Source organism: Zootoca vivipara, chromosome 7 (genome assembly GCF_965207765.1).
Source record: "Zootoca vivipara chromosome 7, rZooViv2.hap1.1, whole genome shotgun sequence".
Lineage (NCBI taxonomy): Eukaryota > Metazoa > Chordata > Lepidosauria > Squamata > Lacertidae > Zootoca > Zootoca vivipara.
Genome location: NC_142590.1, coordinates 26,406,969 through 26,429,379, shown reverse-complemented (window position 1 = coordinate 26,429,379; position 22,411 = coordinate 26,406,969). Strand labels below are relative to the sequence as shown.

At 43.6% G+C, this 22,411-nt stretch overlaps 1 protein-coding gene across 4 annotated transcripts in view; it reads right to left on the bottom strand.

Annotated features, from left to right (window-relative positions):
* DDAH1 (dimethylarginine dimethylaminohydrolase 1) overlaps window positions 1-22,411 on the bottom strand; it is a 108,407-nt gene that overhangs the window by 33,981 nt on the left and 52,015 nt on the right. For 2 of the 4 annotated variants that reach the window (XM_088673876.1, XM_088673877.1), the window contains one exon: window positions 17,602-17,793. The exons of 1 other annotated variant lie outside the window; for it this stretch is intronic. Coding sequence is in view for 1 of the 3 variants with exons in the window: in XM_035121893.3 (XP_034977784.3) it covers window positions 9,908-10,216 (309 nt within the window). In the remaining 2 variants the exon portion in view is untranslated. Of the gene's footprint in view, window positions 1-9,907; window positions 10,324-17,601; window positions 17,794-22,411 lie in introns of those variants that run through there. One more of the 4 variants, XM_035121893.3, reaches the window with a different exon arrangement.

Sequence of the window (22,411 nt, the reverse complement as noted above, 5' to 3'; positions counted from 1 at the left end):
GAAGGACTCTGAGCAATATTCCTTTAGCAGAGGCAGTCTGGGAGACAGAATTTTTTAAAAAATGGTTTCCCATAGCCTTCTGATAAACTGCATAACATAATAACTCAAGAGGTATCATCAACCTGCCCCCAGTCTAAGCTAACACTCCATGTACACTCCCTCGTACCTACGGGACCGCCTCTCCTGGTATGCTCTGCGGAGGACCTTAAGGTCTATAAACATTTTGGAAGTCCCGAGCCCCAAGGAGGTTAGATTGGCTTCAACCAGGGCCACGGCCTTTAGAGCTCTGGCCACGGCCTGATGGAATGCCCTACCACAGGAGATCAGGGCCCTGCAAGACAGAGCCGTTTCACCTGGCCTTTGGGCTGGACTCAGTCTACCCCCCTTTTTATTGGATGGGATTTGTATATAAATTTTCCCTCGGCTCTTTTTGCTGACCCATGTAGGACCAGCATGGATAATTGGCCCTGGTGAATATTTGACATTTTCTCCCCTTATGGCTTTGATCATTTTAGGCTACCACTAAAATGAGGCTGCATTTTAAGCTGCATCTTAAACTGTATTCTAACTTATGTTTTAATCAACTGTGTTTTTTGTTTTGTTTTGTTTTAATGTTTTTACTGTATTTATATTTAGTGTTAGCCGCCCTGAGCCCGGGGTATAATTATTATTATTACTATTACATCACTGATGAAGAGTGTGGCAAACCAAATCATGAGCATAAATGTGCTTTGTCCAATGCCCATTTCCCCTATTGTTTCTCCTTTCCCATATATCTAGCTTCTGTGATGTAGTTTTGTAGTTTTGTATCATGTCTCCTGTGGAAATGCTCAAAAATAAAACGAAATCCCACTGGACAATTCTGTCACAGCTGCAGTTTTCGTACAGAACAAAAATTATTCTGCTAATCTAATCCTCCTCAAGACACCATACCCTCCAACATTTCTCTGATGAAAATAGGGACGTCCTATTCAATTATTATTAATATTAATACCTTGCCCATCTGACTGGGCTTTCCCAGCCGCTCTGGGTGGCTTCCAACATATATAAAAGCATAATTAAACATTAAAAAACCTTCCCTATACCTGTACAGGGCTGACATCAGATGGCTCAAGAGTCGGGTAACTTCATACCCTCCAACATTTCTCTGATGAAAATAGGGACGTCCTAAGGAAAAGCAGGACATTATGGCATAAAATCAGAAACCAGGATGGCTTCTGTAAATCAGGGACTGTCACTGGAAAACAGGGACACTTGGAGAGTCTGAGGCACAAGTAGCAACACAACAATCCCAATTGTTGTCTAACATTTAACACACAACACATCACATCCAGATTAAGTGTCCTACAAACAGGAGAGGAAGGAACAAGTGAAGTGGCTGCAGGATGAGCAGTAGACGTTTTAATAAAACAAACCCAGATGGCTCAGAACAAGCAAGTTCTGCCACATGCTATAGGGGAAAGCAAAATCCTAGAGGCCATTTCCTTAAAAATGCAGAAAAGATGTCCAGCGACCCACTGCTTTTTACATCTTCAGAGATGCTGCATTCAGCTACATTCCTTGCTCTCTAATAACTAGCAACAGGCGAGCCTCAGAGCTGGCTGACAATCTCAGGAGACAGGATCTTGCAAGAATTTCCTGCTTCTGGTTAGGCCAGACAACAGCAGACACTCTTGTGGTATTTTGGCACTTTCGTTCTGCTCCTTATTTGTCCAGGCCAAAACTCAGTTTCAGTGGAAAATTAAATAGCTTAATTTCTAGGATATTAGAATTTGCTTTCTTCTGCTCTTTTAGCCTTACTGGTTTACAGTGTTATTCAAGGCTACTGTGTTGTTAAATGTATGATTTCTGTTTATCATTAAAGACCAGGGAGATGTGTCGCTCAGAGTGCAAAAACACGGCAAATGTTACATAACTGTTATCCTGAATGAAGATACACCATGAGCTCTCAAAGCAAGATTTCTTAGACTTCAGTTAAAGTTAGTTATTGCTACATGCTATTGGATCAAGTTAGTCACGACTATCTTAGGTTCCATTGCTTTCAGTGGGACTTAAGTCATAACTAACTTTTGCTGAATTGGGATCTAATGTATTTGAACCATACATTAGCACTACAGATGCCCTGGTCCCTATGCGTTTTTACAAACGGGCGTGATGCACTCTGTATAAGATCTCTGTGTAAGATATTTGCCAGCAAGTAAAAACATTTTCTGCATATATATGCATCTGGCAAGGAAGCCAAACCATCAAAGCTGGTTTTGTGTACTGAAAACCCTTCAAAATGAATCACAGCCAGCACACATTCAGCATTCTTTATGTAATGGGAGCATCAGCAATGCAGATAACTTCCCTATCTTCTGCTGTGGACATGATGTGATTCTGGGTCCCTTTGGGACCTCAATGTTTTGGGGACATGTGCATGCATGAAAGGGTGTGAGAGAGCATTTCTGTCTGGGATCAGGAAAAGAGATGTACGTTGGGTGTTTTCTAAGTAATTAACTCATTGACCATAGAATGCATAGTGTGATCAGAACAGTTTCACTGTTGGATTAATACCTGGCTAGGTGCTGCCACCTGCCCACGTACCATAATTTCACTCTTCAAGAACTGGTGATGCTACACCAGCTATTTCTGGCAAGGGAAGGGAGAAAATCTGTTTCAGAGGATGGGAACTGGAGGGAGCACACATCCTCAAGGATAATAACTGCTCTGCAAAGCATCATTTGTAGGGAGTTATATTTAAGTGCCCACCAAAGGGAGTCGTCTGCCACACTGCCAGCCCCAGGTTTCACTTCCCTCTCTGGGATATCCCGAAGAGCAGGCACCATCCTTACCTAAAGCTTTGCAGTCTTTTGCCATGCTGGTGTTTCTAGGTGGAAATTAACTGGCAACTGAAGTGAGAGGGATTGAGGCTTTGATTTCATGTGTTTCTGGTTCTAAAAGTTCTAGCAACTTGCCTACTAGGGTCTGGCCTGGTCTACAGTCCAGGATGCCATTGTTTTCATCACGTGCTGTGAATGCCTGAATACAAAAAGGGAAAATGAAGAACAGCTCATTGATATGCAACCTGATTTCGAAGCGATGTTTCTTCTGCTCTTCTCTCAGAGAAGACCAACATAATTATAATTACTTTAACGAACTGTGAGCATTCTCAGCCGTCATACATGGTGAAACTGAGATTTTCCACATAGTTTTTTTGTTCGTTGGTCTTTGTGAGCAGAGCTGTTGAAATTGGAAACAAAATACTGTAGGTGTGTGGCTTTGGACGTTACTGCTTTTAAATGGTTTTAGAAGTCTGCCTCACAACTGAGACAGGGAAAAGAGCAAGAGCATAAAGGTAAAGGTAAAGGGACCCCTGACCATTAGGTCCAGTCACGGACGACTCTGGGGTTGCAGCGCTCATCTCACTTTACTGGCCGAGGGAGCCAGCGTACAGCTTCCGGGTCATGTGGCCAGCAGCGCACGGAAACACCATTTACCTTCCTGCCGGAGAGGTACCTATTTATCTACTTACACTTTGACGTGCTTTCAAACTGCTAGGTTGGCAGGAGCAGGGACCGAACAATGGGAGCTCACCCCGTTGCGGGGATTCGAACCGCCAACCTTCTGATCGGCAAGCCCTAGGCTCTGTGGTTTAACCCACAGAGCCACCCACGTCCCTGAGCAAGAGCATAGTAATGCCTAAATGCAACAGAGGGGGAAATGGAGACACACACACATTCCACCAAGTGTACATACTGGTATATTTAAGCTTGGACATAAATACTGCAAAGTGATAATAGAAAATTTCAGCCTTAGTTTGCATCTCTTGGGTTTGATCTACTGTAAAGTGCTAATTCCCCATGGAACTACTGATGGGCCACAGCCAATTGTGCAGCAGAGTCTATTTTAAATGATCTGCCAGTGACTGGAGCTACTGCTGCTACTAATGTGCAATGTAAAGAAGTTAATTATTCTAATTAATGATAGGGAAGTTAGCATATGGCCAACACTTTCATTAGTCCCCCCCCCTTATTAACAACCTTATCCTTAATCATCTCTTGGCACAGAGTTTTCAGGACATATGATAAACTTCACAAACTGCATCACACATATCACAGTTCTGAGTAGTACTACTTAATCCATTTAAAGCTGTCCTCATAGTGGATGCTTCCTAGTACGACATCAAAGGAAAGGCTGCGGAGCCTGAGTGAGGTGCTTTGGTCCACTTCTTGTCTTTTCCCTCATGTGACCCTACTAGCACGCAAAAAAACCCTAAATGTTGAAGGTTTGCCACACACAATTTAAGCTTGCAGCTCATCTAAGAATCTCCATCTCCAGTACAGTAAAGGCTAATAGAACAGAAACAGAGCACCCTAGTCCCACCAGATGAGTTCAAATCTGGAACCAGTGTATCTGGACTTGCAGTCTCAAAAGGGTTGAAGCCAAGTGGGACCTGATGAGATCTGCCTTTTTGAATTACAAAAACGATCATGCAAAACTTATAATCTGCATTATATTGAACTATTTTCTTTAAAGCATGCTATAATACAAATTATGTTAACACCATCCACTTGAAGTCAACTCTCCTGTTTTTCCCCTCTCTGCACTCCTCTTCTTCACAAAACCAGGGGACACCCATAAGCAGTGAGAAGTTTCAGGAGATATATGAGTGAACTGAGAAAGATCTATCGCCAAGCAGGTTTGGCAAAAGCCAAATGCCAGATAAGATTCAAAGTTTTAAATCAGTCATTTCCGAACATAAGGGTCCTATTGCAACAATAAATCACTTGCAACTGTTTATTAAATACCAGCCTGATAATACAAAAAAAGAGTCTCCTTTTCCCACTGTGCGGGAACTTGGTGGGATACAGAACAGATTGAAATACCCTTGAATATCCTAGTTGTGCTAATCTAATCAAACATAAATCTAATATTTTAATTTACATTTTGAACATGAAAAACAGATGAATCTCTTACTGCAATATATGCATGTTCTGCTATCTTACAAAGAAACTAGGTTAATATACCACTGCAATTTAATTACAGGAAGGTTATTCTTAATGCTCTGGAAAACTCATTGCTCCTCCCTCCTTTTCACTCGCTTCCTTCTAGTTTGTGGCAACAATACGTAGGCGAGAAGACGGAGCCACAAATTTTGTTTTTTTTGTTGCTTCTCTTTGCTGCTCAGTTATAAGCACCATTGTCCAACTTATTCCCTAGTGTTGCTTGAATTGTTGTTGTTGTTGTTGTTGTTGTTGTTGTTGTTGTTGTTGTTACATTTATATCCTAGCTTTTATCCAAAGTGCTCAAGGTGGCAAATGCACAATTCTCTCCCCTTCCATTTTTCTCCTCACAACAACTCTGAGGTAGGTTAGGCTAAGAGAGAGAGAGACTGACTGGCCCAAGGTCACCCAGTGAGCTTCATGGCTGAGTGGGGATTTGAACCCTGGTCTCCCAGGTCCTAGTCCAGCACTCTAACCACTACACCATACTGGTGAGTAGAGGAGGGAGGTCAGTAACAGATACAGGAAATCTGCACCCTTTAACAGACCTTATATACTCAAGAGAACTATATCCAAACCTACAATGGAATCCAGTGCTTTCTGAAAATTCTAAGATCTGAGGAAAACTTTCTGACCTGTTATCGGATGCAGATTCTTTACCCTTACACCTAAAAATGTTTACATTTAGTATGTTGATGAGTGAACACACCCCACCTTAAATGGAGTTAATCTAGCCCTTGCGTTTCTGCATGAATCACATTTCTAGGTGTACCTGCTGTTCGGAAGAAGGAAAACCCAGATCAATGACTCATGCAGAGATGTAGCAGGCAGCCCCTCATGGCAATGAGAATTCTACCACACTTGCGCTTTAGTAGCGACTGAATGACCTAATATGATATGGCAAAAATACCTACTCCTAGTGGAGGCTGTTGGAATATAGGCAAGTCCAGAACAGAAATGCAGCAGACAGAATTGTATGTGTTGGGGGTGGTTGTTGTTGTTATTTATTTATTCCAAGTAGTCTCCTGAAGCACATTACTATGCACCAGGACACAGTCTGGAAATTACCGATATAACTACACCCTACTGAAATCACAGACACATTCCTGCAAATATATGCTGAAGATTTCCATAGTACCTACCGGTAAGTGCATTTAACTTTTTTAAGACTTCATCCATGCAATACATTTATTACCCAATATACAGTAATCAGTACTCCATGGTAGATTTTTGTTGGATTTAGCAGCCTGTCCCCTGCCCCCCCCCCAGCTGCTAATCCATTTCAGCGATTTCCCAAATCAGACTCTGCTGACTGCTTTTATTTCATTTTCTGGCTCACTGATCTTATCCCTGCCTGTCTGAATGGATTGCAGAGGTGGTTCTTGACATGACTGTCTTCTGTCCTGGAAACCAATTACAACTCATGGGCTATATGAGAAAATTTAACAGGGCAGAATATAATGTACTGCTGAAAACAAAAGCAAACTTTAGGTCGCATATCATCACTACATAAATTTAAATCTTAGAACTCAGGTTCTGCCCAAACTACCTACTCCACTGGTTCTCAAATTGAGGTCTAAAAATCGCACAACATCTCCACAAGATTATGGAGGAAGAAATGGAAAGATGTATTTGTATATACAAACAAATCCACAAAGCTTATATAGGGGGGGGGCAGAGTTTGTGACTCTCTCTCTCTTTCTCTCTCTCTTTCAATAGTCCGAGCATTCTTCCTATACAAAGTGCAAATATACATTTGAAAATTATACATTGGAAGAACATTGACTTTTTCTTTGTTTTTGGTAAGGTAGAGGAAAGAGATTGGGAGAGAAAAATATTGCCATTGCCAGCCCCCACACTCTGGCGCCCAATAGTCTCCCAGCTGTCTGCAAAGTTCTACAGCTGCAGCAGAACCAGCTGGAAGTATGGTGGTAGTGGTGGTTGAGAGTGCTCTGGGAAGCCAAGCGCCACCTGCCCATAGATCTAAAAAAGCAAGATTGCTGCAGTGCAGTGAACCCACACCACAGGAAGGCACCAAAGATGTTTGTCCCTTTTGGGTTTCCACTTTAGAGTCCTCACACCTGCTTATTGATTCGTTGTCCCTGAGGCATTGTTAAAAGAGATTTGTCTTTGTTTTTATCTGGCTGATAGGGATGTCCCAAGCATCATTCAAGAGTGTTGGTGACTGCACCTGCCTCCCCACAGAGAGTCTGCCTGTGGGGAAGGGATTGGGATCTCTAGGTTAAGAAGGTGGCAAAGAGTGTTTGTATTACTCCAGGTGAGAGATGGGGTTGAAATGCATACATTATTAGTTTGCTTTTTTCCTGCTGTTATTGGGCTGTTCTTATTGAGTGGACCTAATTCTTTGCACATGACTCTTGGTGAGTTGAAGGTTGGGAGGGTTTTTTTTAATTGAAATGTGAATTGAATGGCTAGAATGATGTTGTAATGTGGTTGATTAGTGATTGGATATGTGTAGGTTGTGTTGTTAGATTAGTGTTGTGTAATTAATGTGTAGGTGAATAGTTTTGGAGACTGTGGGGTAGATTCAACTAACCCAGTACACTAGTGGATGTCAGTTGCAAGGTCTTCCTCGATGGCAATGGGGCTTTCCTCCCCTCTCCCACACATGCCTCTTCCACTCTTGAGGGTCAGGAGAACCCCCCAGAAGAGTATGCAGGAAGGAGAGGAAGGATCGTTCCAACAGCAGCAGAAATGCCGAAACAACGAGAAGTGTGTGCTGCTGAAATCCTTCCAGTATTATTTTGTATCATCATTCAAATTATCTAGACAATATATACTGCAATTAAGTTTCATAAATAATTTACTTTTGTGATTACTTATTTTATTCATGCATATAGTTTTATTTGTTGTTGCTTAATTATGTTACTTAAATGTGGAATTATTATTATTACCGTATTATTAGTAGTAGTAGTAGTAGTAGTAGCTGCAGGGTGGTTTAGATTTGAATGTGGACTATATACTGGGGCATTTTCACCAATACTTTTTTGTTGGGATATGTTGAAAGATCAAACTGCATGTAAAGTACAGAGCAATTGAAACTTATGCTGAGCTGGTAGGGAGAGGGTTGGATTAGGTCAGGCATCCCCAAACTTCGGCCCTCCAGATGTTTTGGACTACAATTCCCATCTTCCCCAACCACTGATCCTGTTAGCTAGGGATCATGGGAGTTGTAGGCCAAAACATCTGGAGGGCCGCAGTTTGGGGATGCCTGGATTAGGTGGAGCTTTCCTGAATGAACTGGCCTTCTACCAGGTAACTGACTGTGCAGGTGAGTGGAAGAGTTGTCAGTGGGCAAAAGACCCCAAAATGGGGCATTTCAAAGGTGGGGAAGAGATGGCACTGAGCCGGCCCAGGATCCACTGGATTCCCAAGCTAGTCTCACCACCATTGTGCAATGCCATCAGGTCCATCTCAGGCTTGGTGATCTTGCCCCTGATCTTCTGCTGCTGGTTGTGTGAGCTGTAGAGCTGCAGGTGTAGCAATAGCTCTGCCGCTTTGCAAAGCCCTGGCAGCATGATGTGCATGTGCAAGTTTGGATTGTGCCCTAAATAAAAATGGTTGGAATTTATGCATGAAATGTTTAATGTTTACATGTGGAATTCACCACTTTGTTCAGGATAAATTCCATTTCTATTAGAGTTTTTTTTTGCAACAGAAAGAAATGCCTGAGAGCTTGCAATCTCTCACCTGAAAGAGCAGAGCATGGCACAGTTGCACTCACCTGAGAGCAAGACCCACTGAACACAATGGGAACTCTCTCCAGAGTAATCATGCACTGACTTGCGCTGTAAAATGCCATTTAAATTACCAGTGGCATGAATTCTGTTGGGAAAACTGCACCAAGCTACAGATTTTTAGGAAGAAACACCAAAAGGAAATAAATACTGGTGTGGAAGGCTAAGCAACTGTTCACCTAATAAAGTGAACGGGGATATTTCGCTCCCCACAAAGATACCTATACATCGACGTGAAAGATGTCCTCATACGTTCTGCTGTTCTTCCAAAGGCACATGCACCTGTGCTTTAAATAACCTACTCAGAATACAAAGAAGCGTACCTTTTATTCCTTGCACCTGTGAAGTTTCCTGTGGTTGTTGTTTCTAATTATTCCTGGCAAACGTGATGAGCATCACTCTTGATCTGGCTTCATTAAAAAGAAACCTGTTGTGGTTTCATTTGGAGCCATTACTACTTCCGAAAAGAACCTGCCCATTGATAAAATAAAAAGCTGTCCCTTCTAAAATTGCGGGCAGGGTAGAAGACACAAAGAAAGGAAGATGATCTTTTCAGTCCAGCCAATTATTTCTAAAGCAAGCACCCTGCCACAGCCCATTTGTGTGCCCCACAATTGAAAACTGATTCATGCCCCCCCAAAGCTCATTCAGATCTACTTTTTCTCCCAATCTGCGATGTTGTGCTGACTTGGCTTGATGAAAGACGGGCGAGGATGGGAAGGCTTCAGAGTTCACAAGAAACGAGAGAGGAGGCTGCCTTGGTGCTGAGCATCTTCTTCCTCCAGCATCTCTCCTGCCTCCCTCCTCCCAGCACAGCTGGCCACGCCTTACAGTACCACACTCCCCACACCCAGCGTGCACGGAGGCAGCAGCCTGCTGCGTCCAGGAGCCCCTCGCAGGGCGCGCTTCCCACCCTGACCTCCCGTTCAGGTCCGACCGAGACCAAAGCGCAGCCTGCCAACGCTCTGCCGGCCCATCCAAAGATGCTGGACTCCCACCCCCACTGCCAAGGTGCTTCTTCTACCTGCTTTCCCGCTCTCCACACTCCTTTGGCCACGGTGGGAAGTTGAACGACCCCCGCCCGAGAGGTGGGGAGAGAGAGAGAGGCGTCCCCCGTTCCCGCCCTCCTCAGTCGCCCCCTCACAGCGCGCCCTGCCCTGGTACCTCTTTCCTCCTGCTGGGCGCACCCGGGCGCGTGAGAAGAGCCGTCTCCTCGCACACGACGGCCACGTCCTCGACGAAGACGCAGTCGGGCAGGCTCTCGTCGGCGGGCAGCTCGAGCACCTGCAGCCCCAGCTTGCTCTTCAGCACCCCGACGTAGAGCTGGTGCTCGCGCTCGGCACGTGCCAAGTCCACCTCCTTGCCCTTCTCGCGCCTCAGCGCCTGCTGGCACAGGGACTCTGGCAGAGCCCGCACCAAGGCGTGCGTGCAGCGCCCAAAGGCGGAGGCACCACTGCTGCCCAGCCCTGCCATGTTGGGGAGAGCGAGAGAGAGAGGAGGGCGTGGGGAGGAGGAGGAGGAGAAGGAAGAAGAAGAAGAAGAAGAAGAAGAAGAAGAAGAAGAAGAAGAAGAAGAAGAAGAAGAAGAAGAAGAAGAGAGAGAAGAAGAAGGAAGGCGGCAGCCACGACAAGAGCATCTGGCTCTGAGGCTGCCAAGCTTCCCCCACCTCTCCTCCGCTTTCCCTCCCACCACCAGCTGAAGCACCCTCCCCACCGTCTCGGAATAGGAGGAGGTGGGCGAGCGCGAGGAGCTGAGAATATCCTTTAATGCCTCATATGAACTGAAACTATCACCGCAACTAGAAACTGCCTGTCATTCTGTAGCACAGCCAGTTTTAGGCGCACTTCCAGGCAGAGATAATTTGCAAGTGTCACATTATAGAATCAGCTTTACTATCACCTTCAAATGATACAGTGGACCTGCATTCCAATTGTTTCCAGTTCAAATGTACTTGCTGGATCAAAACTACTGCCCTAGCACCAGCCTTCCTTTGAGGCACATCCTGTTCACCTTCCCGTTCTAACAATTCAGGTGATAAAACGTTGTCACATGAAAAGATCCTTAGAAGATGCATGGGGTATGTCTATCTCACCCAATGCAGTTAAATTAACCTGGCATTTTGTCTGCCGCAGTTTTCTACATTCAGGTGAATAGCAGTGTCAGCAAAACTGACAGCTAGGCAGAGAATAAGGGGGGGGGGCTGCTTCCAATGGTGATTGTTTAGAAACCAAATCCTGTGTATCCCATATAACTAGAAAGAACAGGCAATCTGAATGCACAGAGTCTAGCACGATAAGATATACAGTGGTACCTTGCAAGACGAATGCCTTGCGCAACGAAAAACTCACAAGTCGAAAGCGTTTTGCGTTGTTTTTGGTGACTCGTAAGACAAAGTTTTCTATGGCCACGCTTCGCAAGACGAATTTTTTCAGCGGCTTTTTTTTTGCCGTGGCAAACTGCGCTTCGCAAGACGAAATTATCGCAAGACGAAGCGACTCGCAGAACGAATTACTTTCGTCTTGCGAGGCACCACTGTACTTATATTCCAAATGTGGCTTGGCATGGTGCTGTCATCTAGGGCTTTGTATGTATTTCCACAAATCTCTTCAAAGGCGCAATAACTCTTGGAAGTTTCGTTTTCAATCCCTTTCCTAAATATTCCCAAGGCTGAATTCGACATTTTCACCGCAGCAGGAAACTGACTTGACACTGTCAATAAGCTTTCTGCTATGACTAACTCTTTTTAAACAGACTTCACCTGACACAGGAGGGGAAAGTAATATTTACTCCTCTTGAACAGTACACCTTGGAAAATGTTGATTTATTTCCTGAAAATTTCTAATGACTAAATCCCAACAAAACCTGTTGCACAGCGAAGAGCCAACCTTTTCTGCAGGCAAAGTAGAAAGGAAAAACCTAGCGGACAGCAAGATGTCAGCCAACTCTGAAACACTGCTTTGTTTGTGCTTGCTTGCCTTGACAAATATGGATTTCTAATGGTTAGTATGAGCCTGTTCTGGTCACTTTGTAAGACATGGAGTCAGAACCAAGTTACTCTTTATTTACTTAAAAATATGTCTATCCTATAGCAGCACAAGGTGGCTTACAACCACAGTTAAAATCATAGCAACCATTAGTAATAAAAACAAATTTTCAAACAAATAAAAAGAAAAAAATATCCAAAAGGCTGACAAATTCAGCTCACAAATTCATTTAACAGGGATGCACTTTAATAGACATCCTAGAAGTCATTCCATAGCCCCATGGCCATCACCAAAAACCCTTGCTCCTTGCCAAGGTCAGCTTACCTTAAACAAAGGTGTAAATAATTTTTTCCCACATTTGTAACCCACCCTTCCTTTAGCCTTGATTCATCCCCAGCCTTTCTAAGCTTTTAAAATGGGACTGATGAGGAATTAACATCTTCCATGCCACCGGATTTTGGTGGAAGCAGACACCAGACCTGGAGTGAGCAATGGGCTTGACCTTACTATTGGGACTGTGAGCAATGAATAGTAAACCTAGACTGACCCCTTTCTGGGAGAGAGATGAGTTTTTGAGAAGCCATTACATTTTGAAACAAATCTGAAATAAATAAAATGTTATTTGAAAAATGTAAACCATCCCAGTATATCCTCAACTTATGCTTGCTGTTTTCACAGGCAAGTGTGTGGGTGAGCAAGGGAAAGGATCATTGGACAAATCAGTCAATTCATAACTGTAAAGGTAAAGGGACCCCTGACCATTAGGTCCAGTCGTGACTGACTCTGGGGTTCCGGGCTCATCTCGCATTATTGGCCGAGGGAGCCGGCGTATAGCTTCCAGGTCATGTGGCCAGCATGACAAAGCCGCTTCTGGCAAACCAGAGCAGCACACAGAAACGCCGTTTACCTTCTCGCTGTAGTGGTTTCTATTTATCTACTTGCATTTTGATGTGCTTTCAAACTGCTAGGTTGGCAGGAGCTGGGACCGAGCAACGGGAGCTCACCCCGTCACAGGGATTTGAACCGCTGACCTTCTGATCAGCAAGCCCTAGGCTCAGTGGTTTAACCCACAGCGCCACCAACTAAGCTGATACAAAAAACCTGAACTACCTCCCTTCAGTAACACACAACTTTTTGATTACATTTCATTTCAGTGGGCCAATTTGGGAGAATCTTGGGTGAAAATAGTTTAACTGATGATTTCTCAAATATCAAGAATGAATAACAGTATGGTTTTTATTCTCCCAAATACCTGGTGTTCTTCAGCAGAGCCAGCAATACCATTAGGCGGAGTGAGACAACTGCTTCAGGTGGCTGTTACTCCTGAACTCTCAGCCATTCCCCCTGGGCCACATGGTTTCTCCTGGGCCCCCTAATCTGGCCTGCTGCCTCAGGTACAGTGGGGTGGGGATTACTGGGTTGCCTTTCTTAATTTTTATTATGTATTTAGTGTTTTTCATATTGTGATTTTATGTTGTGAACCGCCCTGAGATCTATGCGTATAGGGTGGTAAACAAATTTAATAAAGAATGATAAAAAATAAATATCCTGTCACCAGTGTTATAGTAAGATTCAGCTGCCAGTCTAGTCAATTTCTCTATGTAGAAGGTTGAGGGAGCACCATTTTGTCTTTTACCTCAAGCAGCAAAAGCCCGATACTCTTCAGCTGTGATATGAAATATATCACGTATTAATATGTTACTGCTCCTGCTGAAACCCTTCCCAGATCACTGTTATAAGTAGGAAACACAGCGGTTATTTTCTGTTTTGGCTCCATATTCCTTCGCTCAATTTGCAGCAACCTTTTAAAGCACAAAAGGGTAATTATTCTTTTGCTGATTAACTAGACATAAGCTTAGTTTCTAATAATTGGACTGATTAAGCTGCTAAAGCCTGCATCCCCATTTCAATGAAATGAATAGTACTTATTTCTCTGTTAATAAGTTTTGGACGATGGATGTTTGGGTTCTTGGTTAAGTTAAATGAAAGTCAATTCTAAACGTGTTTATGAGTAATGCAATGATTTTCCCAGGATAAAGTTTCTTTTTCCCCAGTTAGTTTCTTCCTACAAGATTTCCTACTAGGCTGCTTTACACAAGACCTGTGCTATATTTCGGTACCTTAACACAAACAAATCAAATAATGAAGGTGGGGCATTGTGTGTTTTTGAGCCAGTTTCAAACCCAAAGGTGAGATGAAAAGAGGCAAGTGGATAGCAACGCAGGAAGAATCTGGGTTTTGGGGGACCTGCAGGAAACTTTACTGTGTAAGAAGCTCTACTGGAATCCTTCTTTCATCTGATCTCTGCCTGAAATCTCACTTCCAGCAGAAAAAGGGAGTTAGATTTGTGTGGGCTGTACCACCCGATAAGTCACATTTTCGAATGCTCCCTGCAAAACGACAACAAACAAACAAACAAACCTAGCCTATCCAGGTGCACAGCTTTCAGCTCAGCCAACTGTTCATTGTGCTGCTTTTCTGTTTTGCAGTTTTTAACACTTGAGGAGAGATTTCAAAAATAGAACAACCCAATTTCTGTAGTCTGAAGCAGGACATCACATATCTCGGGGCCCTGATAGCTCGGTTTCCATTCCATTCTGCTCCAGTGCAAACTACTGCTCTTGCAATGTTAAGCTGCCACCATGCACACTCCTCCTCCACTTCTTTCATGGCCTCTAAAAATCTTCGGAGAATGCATGTGCTGCACAAGGGCTTTCCCCCAGAGCTTGTACAACATAATTTCCCATGGCTCCTGCTGCTGCAAGGGGAGAGAGATCAGCTCTCAGCGCTACAGCATCTGGATGAGGTTTTTTCCTAAGTGCCACTGCTGGGAGCACAGCATCAAAGCAAAAACAAAGAAAAGAAACACTCTAGCAAATAAACAGAAGGCTCACCTGCCCCAGCTTACTGTTGCATGACAGGACAATTAATTCAGCTGTACGAGTGAACGCATTTTCAGTTTTGTACAATGTGCCGTTTTACGCAGGAGAGACCATCAGGCATACTCCGCGGACTCTAGGTGACTTCATAGCCTTTAGAATTGTATCCAGTACAGTCGGTTTAACCACAGACTTAAATGTTAAGGGTCTACAGAACTTCTGTTTCCCCTCCTCACCTGAGTTTAATCCAAATAAGATTGGAATTATTTATAATTCCTGCAGCACTCTGGGCACTCAGATTGCTATAAAAACAAGAACAGGACCTTCGTTCCTAATCACAACTGTATTAAGCAAGGTGAATGGGACTTTGTTTTGTGCATGAGACTTCTCTGGAACAAATAGGGATGTCCTATTCATCAGTAATGATAATTTTACTATTTATACTCCACCCATCTGACTGGGTTGCCTCAGACGCTCTCGGTTGCTTCCAGTATATATATAAACATAATAAAACATTAAACATTAAAAAAGCTTCGCTATACAGGGCTGCCTTCAGGTGGCTCAGGGGTCAGATAACTCATACCCTCCATTTCTCAGATGAAAATAGGGACGTCCTAAGGAAAAGTGGAACATTCCGGAGATATAGAACTATGCAGGCAAGAACGAGCCGTCTCAGGAACAGTTTCTTCTCTAGAGCGATTTTGGCCTTAAATGGAAAGCCTGGACTTTGAAGTCATCTTATTTTACTTGTTATTTGTATTATATTTACTGTTTTTAATTAGGTTTTGTAATTTTGGATTATGCGGAATGCTTTATCTGAGTGGATGTAGCAACCGAGTAATTTCGTTGTTCCCGCAAGGGGACAATGACAATAAAGATATCTTATCTTATCTTATCTTAAAATCAGAAACTGGGACGGTTTCTGTAAATCTGGACTTTCCCTGGAAAATAGGGACACTTGGAGGGGCTGTAGTACAATACCAGTTCAGGAGGCAGGCCTGGTTCACAGGACTTGAGCAAGAAAACATTGTTTTGCTCCATTTGCTGTACTGGAACCCTTGGTGCCAGATCTTGTGTCCCACAGATAGTGCAGAGCAGAAGACAGAAAGGTTCTGACCAAGCCCCTGAGTGCTATGCTACAAACCAGATTCTATCAAGCACGGCTTGATGGAAGACCAACAAGAGCGTTGGATTTCCTGACTAAATTATTCAAACGATCCCTCTAGATTAGAAGCTGAAAGTCAAAACTGGCAGCAGCACCAAAAACTGATAGGTTTGGCAGAAATGTGCAAGGTTGTCTGTATTATTTTCTGTGAAGCAAACACCACTCTCTGTGGAGGCAAAAAAAATAACAATTATGGTCTCTGTCAGCTGGTGTTAATGGCTTCCAGTAACACCACTACAGTGACTGTGGCCAAGGTGACGCCGTTCTGAATAAGCCTAGAATCCACTGTGAATTAGTTAATTTGTCTAAAGCTCTCTGGAGACGAAAACCACTAAAAGCGAGGACATTATTTAAATGTCATGGAGATTAAAATAATGTGAGAAAGTAAATTTGCACGTTCTTTTTTTTTTTTAAAGCATATTCAAATTTCAGAGAATCAGTCTTATGTTTTTACCCATAACATTTTCCAGAGCCATGTTAGTCGGGTGTAACACAACAGGAGACTTGTGGCACCTTAAAGACTAACTAATTTATTGTGGCGTAAGCAGGGCTGGATTAACCATTAAGCAAAATGAGCATGTGCTTAGGGCATCAGGCGAAGGGGGACACCATGGAAATTTCCCCTTGCCAGATTTTTTAACATTAATGGTCACAAATTGCTCAGCTGAGCGTGCATTTTCTCAGTTGAAGTATATTTAAAATCCGAACAGGAGAACTATGCAACAAGGCATCACAGAGCAGCAGTGCCGGCAGCAACAGGTAGGGTAGGTAGCAAAGTTTCACCTCAAGCAGTGAAACAGGAGGACACACCACCCCTGAATTATGAGTATGGTGGATATGAATAGTTGAGAGTGAATTTTGTATGAGGGAGAGTGCTAAGGGTGTGTTTGAGAGATGTTACTGAGTGGGAGGGGTTTAAGTGGGGGTACACCTCCTACCTTAATTATTTTGTTTAACCACTAATGTTGTGGGCTTTTTTATTGCATTTCTAAGTTTGAGTCTTATTCACAGTATGTTTCAGATAACAGTATGTTTTCTTGTTAATAATGCTGCTTTAAATGTGGGTCTTTGTTGTATTTTGTACTCTAGTTTCATTTGTAATGTTTCACATTGATATATTTAACGTTTCATTTCATGTTTCAATTTATGTTGTAAACCACTTGGAAATATAGGGAGGGAGGGAGGTGTGTGTGTGTGTGTGTGTGTGTGTGTGTGAGAGAGAGAGAGAGAGAGAGAGAGAGAGAGAGAGAGAAATGTACAGTAAGTTGCTATTGAAATGGTCCAGATCAGTGTCTCCAGCTGTTTTTGGACTGCAATTCCCATCATCCTGACCACTGGTCCTGCTAACTAGGGATGATGGGAGTTGTAGTCCAAAAACAGCTAAAGACTCAAGTTTGGGAAACCCTGGTCTAAATAAATTATCACAATTAAAGAAATCAACCACCCCTGACTACTTGCCATGCTGGCAGGGGCTGATGGGAGTTAAGAGTCCAACAATAATTGCAGGGCCTCAGATTCCCAATCCTTCCCCTTTATCTTTGTATACCAAACACTCTGAATCGCTCTTCATGTAAATGAGACCACACTCATGCCTGACAAGAAGAAAGCCTCATCAGGAAGAAACTGTCTGGTATACTTACAAAATGTTACTAATTGCAATAAAAATAAGTAAGAGGGGGGGGGGGGAATCACATACAAAGAGTTATTCAAAGGAAACATATGGGCATTCACATCCAGAGATAACAATGCCATCTTTTCTACACCACCATCATTTTTTTAATGTTCTGTCTTAATAACACCTCTCAAAATAGGTACAGTATAGAAGATTACCTTTCACAATGTGCTGTATGTCTTCTTCTATGTCGGTGAAGCACTGCAGATTTTAATGTACAATGTTCTATAAAAGTTCCACAGTCATTTTCAAGAGCGGGTTTCGGGCGGTTAATTCTGGCATTTGAAAGCAAATAGAAGCTTCAGGATAGGGTGTGATGCAAATCCTATCTGGCGTTCCATGACCTAAAACTTAAAGGAAAAGTGGAGGGAATTCAATTGTTTAGGCATTTCAATTAAAACAAACAATTGCATTAGGTATTTTTCAGCCCACGTAGCAAGGAGCTACACATGTTGTTTTATTTTTGCCCGATTTAATGTTTTAGTCACAGTAAGTACTATTACTGGCATTTTGCGCTGCTTAAAATATCTCAGCAATATTTATTTGAGGATGGGCTGTTGCTAAGAAGAAGAGGAGAAGAAGAGTTTGGATTTGATATCCCGCTTTATCACTACCCTAAGGAGTCTCAAAGCGGCTAACATTCTCCTTTCCCCTCCTCTCCCACAACAGACACCCTGTGAGGTGGGTGGGGCTGAGAGACTTCAGAGAAGTGTGACTAGCCCAAGGTCACCCAGCAGCTGCATGTGGAGGAGCGGAGACACGAACCCGGCTCCCCAGATTACGAGTCTACCACTCTTAACCACTACACCACACTAAGCACACAATCCTATCTCCTGGCCGGCAGCAGAGGGGATTTGCAGAGTGGTGGAGCCACCATTAGCACCCGCAGCTCCTCTGATTCCACTGTCCAGGGTGGAAGGTGAGAGAGTGGGAGAGCTCTGCAAGTTTGCTGTGAACGTTCCAGGCTGATACAGGAAACAAGCCTGAATTGGGCCCATTGCCACAGCTTGCAGGTACCTGGACTGCCTTAGGATCCAGCAGACCCTTGGCTAGCTCAACTGCACCCATTCCCCACTCTGAAAACAGCTAATAGAACCTTGACTCCTTCTGTTCTCTTTGAATGCATGGACTCTCTGCATTCACCAGGAACTTCCAAGCAATAGAGTCCAGGATCAAGGCAATCAGGATGGGCCTGTGCAGAAAGGAGTTACGCAGAGCTCGCTAAGATGGCAGGCAAGAGCTGAATAGGACTGCAGAAAAGGAAGCAGCGGATGCAGGAATCAGGAAATGAGTAGAAGCAACAGTCATAGAATTACAGAATTGCAGAGTTGTAAGGGACAAGGGCCACCTTGTCCAAACCTTTGCCCAACGTGGGTCTCAAACTCAGAATCCTGAGATTAACTGTCTCATGGTCTACCAACTGAGCTATTCCAGCTCATTTTCCAAAGTGATTGAAACCTGGTACTATGGAGGGGCAAGAGATCTGGGGCCAGTGCAGCTGGAGAAGGAAGTAGACGTCATTACCCAAAAACCCACTCAGCCACTGTGCAGCCTTATGGCTATGCTTCCATGCACATTCCCACCATTTGCTGGGCATCTTGCTTTCTCAGAAACTTAGCTGGGCTGTTCTTAGCACAAAGCACTTCCTGAATTGCTATGCATGTCCAGGCTCCTGCTAGGAAATCTTTTCACATCTAGAATGCCTCATTTTGGGCTTGCATATGAAGCCCACACTGTTAAAGAGAAAGACAAGGGGGGGGGAGAGTGCAGTATTTTCTGTTCCCCTTCTTTCCATCGAACAAGTTTGTTTTGGTTATACGTACGCAAGGGCAAAAGATACAAAAAGTCATAAAAGGAGCAAATAATTTGTATCTCATTTAAGGGACTGTTCTTTTGTCAGTTAGACCACTTTAGTAAGTTTCAGAGCCCTGCATAAATTTTGTCACAAAGGTTTACTTAAGAGCCAAACTCATTTGCTTTAGCCTCAATGCACAATGGATTTTCTCCAGAACAGCCTAATTAAAGCAATTGGTCCTGATCCAAAGTTAATGGGTTGCAATTCTATTTCAGCCTTTTCACCTGCACAGACACTGTATTTATGTGGTACTTACTCCATTGTGAATTCGGTAATTGCCATCTGTCCCCAGTGACATTTTAGGCAGGCTGCAGTCAACCTCTGGCTGATCCTCTCTCACTTGTAGCACATCCCCTTCCACTTTTGGCACGACACTCAAAAGAGTGGTGCCTATTGAGTGTGATCCAAAGCTGTGCCCGTGAGCAGGACTCACACCATCGACTCTGGAATGCGAGAGCCCCACAGGAACACAGATAGCATAACTGCCCATAAATGAGCACTCCCAGCTGCCTTCCTCATTGTTAGATCATCACGGCAATGTTTGGGACTAGCTCAAGTAACGTAACTAAGCATAGCTGCCAAGTTATCCCTTTTTTAAAGGGATTTTCCCTTATGCTGAATAGGCTTCCTTGCGAGAAAAGGGAAAACTTGGCAGCTATGTAACTAAGACAGGTAGGTAGCTGTGTTGGTCTGAGTCGAAGCAAAATAGAAAAAAAATCCTTCAGTAGCACCTTAAAGACCAACTAAGTTTTATTTTGGTATGAGCTTTCGTGTGCATGCACACTTCTTCAGAAAGCTCATACCAAAATAAAACTTAGTTGGTCTTTAAGGTGTAACTAAGACAGTTATGCTGAGTCAGACCATGGTCCATCTAGGTCATGGACTGACAGTGGGTCTCCAAGGTCTCAGGCAGGATCCTATCTCAGTCCTACCTGCAGATGTCAGAAACTGAACCTGGAATCTTACTCTTCCACTGAATGACCCCAAATCTTAGTATTATGAGAGAGGAAGTGAAGGGATGCTTCTCTCCACATTCTCCATGTCATGCACAATTCTACAAACACCTCTTGCATGTCCCTTTAAAAAAAAATTTTTTTTTAATAAACCTAAAGAGTCCCAAATGCTTTATCCTTTCCTTGCAGGGGAGTTACCACTGGGTCTCTTGTCCTGCAACTTTTCCAACTCTACAATGCTGACACTTGAACTTTGGGCTAAAAAATGTGGCACTGAGAATCTCCCACTTTTATTAATTAAGCTTTTTAACAACAACAACAAATAACAACAACTTGACCAACTATTCGGGGAATATCTGTGTACTCACAGAATATTCAGGGCATGTGTGTTTACCACAAAATTTGCATGGGAGAACTGTAAGCATGAGCATGTCCGAGCAATGCTGTACTAGAGTTCACAACGAGCTACGTTCAAATCAGGAACCAAGGTGATCTCTCTCTCTCTTTCACACACACACACACACACACACACACACACACACACAGAGAGAGAGAGAGAGAGAGAGAGAGAGATTTCTTGCAAGGTCATTTAACAAAAAGACTGACACAGTGCAATATGAGAAAAACAGAGGGAAACTTCTGAAACAGAAGCTCAGCTAGGAAGGGAGAGTAGGAATTATCCACTGCCCAAGCTAATGGGAGAGAAAGCAGGTTCTACCCTTAAGGTAGAGCATGGGTTGTGGAAGGGTTAACAAGATATCCCAGGGTTGGAGAGGCGGGTCAGTTTGGATGGCCACATGTGTGATTGGTGAGTTGAGCTGTTGCTGGGGATTTTAGCATGTAGCAATTGTTTGATTGACAGCTTCTGCACTTAAATATGCTCAGCGAGCAGCCTTTTCCCCCACTTTTGCTGCTTGCAACGAATCTCCTGCCTGCCCTCCTCTAATTTTAGGTGTTTTGCTTGACCTTGCTCCGCCTGTCATGGGGTCACCTGTTTTGGATCAGGGGCCTGGTAGGAATTTTGCCACTTGGCTGATTGGCTGGTGCCAGGTGGTTTTTGCCCACTACGCTGCAGTAAGTCACAACTTGTAAGGTTGGCGGTTAGGCATTGGTTCAAATTGGATGGTAGAGGGGTACGGATTTTGGTTGGGCCTGCCCCTCATGGTTGCTGCTGCCTTTAGCGGTATTCCGTTAAAGGAATCCTGGGGCTCTACATGTTTGTCCGTTTATCCCAGTTAGGGGCCAGGGCCACGCATGAGCCTCGGGGAGCATCTGAGGGATGAGGTCAAGGGCGTGGCCCCTGCCCCGATCTCTCCCAGAGGGTGCTTACCTACTGGCTCCCCTACTAGGCTAGTGGGAGACAGATCTGTCCCAGGCGGAGGACAGATGACAAGAACCAATGCCTAAGCAACCACTCACATTCAGTTGTATTTAAATAAAGTTGTGGCCAAAATTAATGCCAAAAACCTCAAACTTAAATATTGTGTGGTGTGTGAGTTATTGGGGGGATATCTTGGTACCTTGGCACGCAATCAGCTGGCAGATAAGACACAGGCATGATACAGACAAGGGCCAATTGGCAAAGTTCCTAAGAAAAGGTTGCTTCCTATACACCGGAAAGTGAAATGTAATTTGGCAGATATTTATGAAAATTTTGATTTTAAAGGGGGCTCACTTCAACAGTTCCAAAGCAAACGAAGATTTGGGGAATGTGAACCCCTATCGTACAAAGCTTCCCCCCCCTAAACTAGCTCAGGGTACATAAGGGTAAAAAAAGGTAAAGGACCCCTGGATGGTTAAGTCCAGTCAAATATGACTATCGGGTGCTGTTGGAAATGCTGTTGCTTTTGCCATCATTCCAAAATCCAAAGCAACATGCTTCTCTTTCAGTCTTCATCCCGTCCTGAAACTGGCACTCTCCATCATTGGGCATGGAAAACAGAAAGAGAGTAGCTGATAGATTTACCTTTCCTTTTCTCCCCCTTTTACATGTGTGATGTAAAAATTAACTATCAATTTTGCTTCTGGAAGCTTACTCCTGTTCAGGAATATGGGTGAGAAATTGCCATTTTCCTGAGCATTAATGATTACCACTGCTTGCTGCTGAACACACATTCAGTAATGTGCAGTTTCAAGCTGATGACTCACAGCCCTACTCTC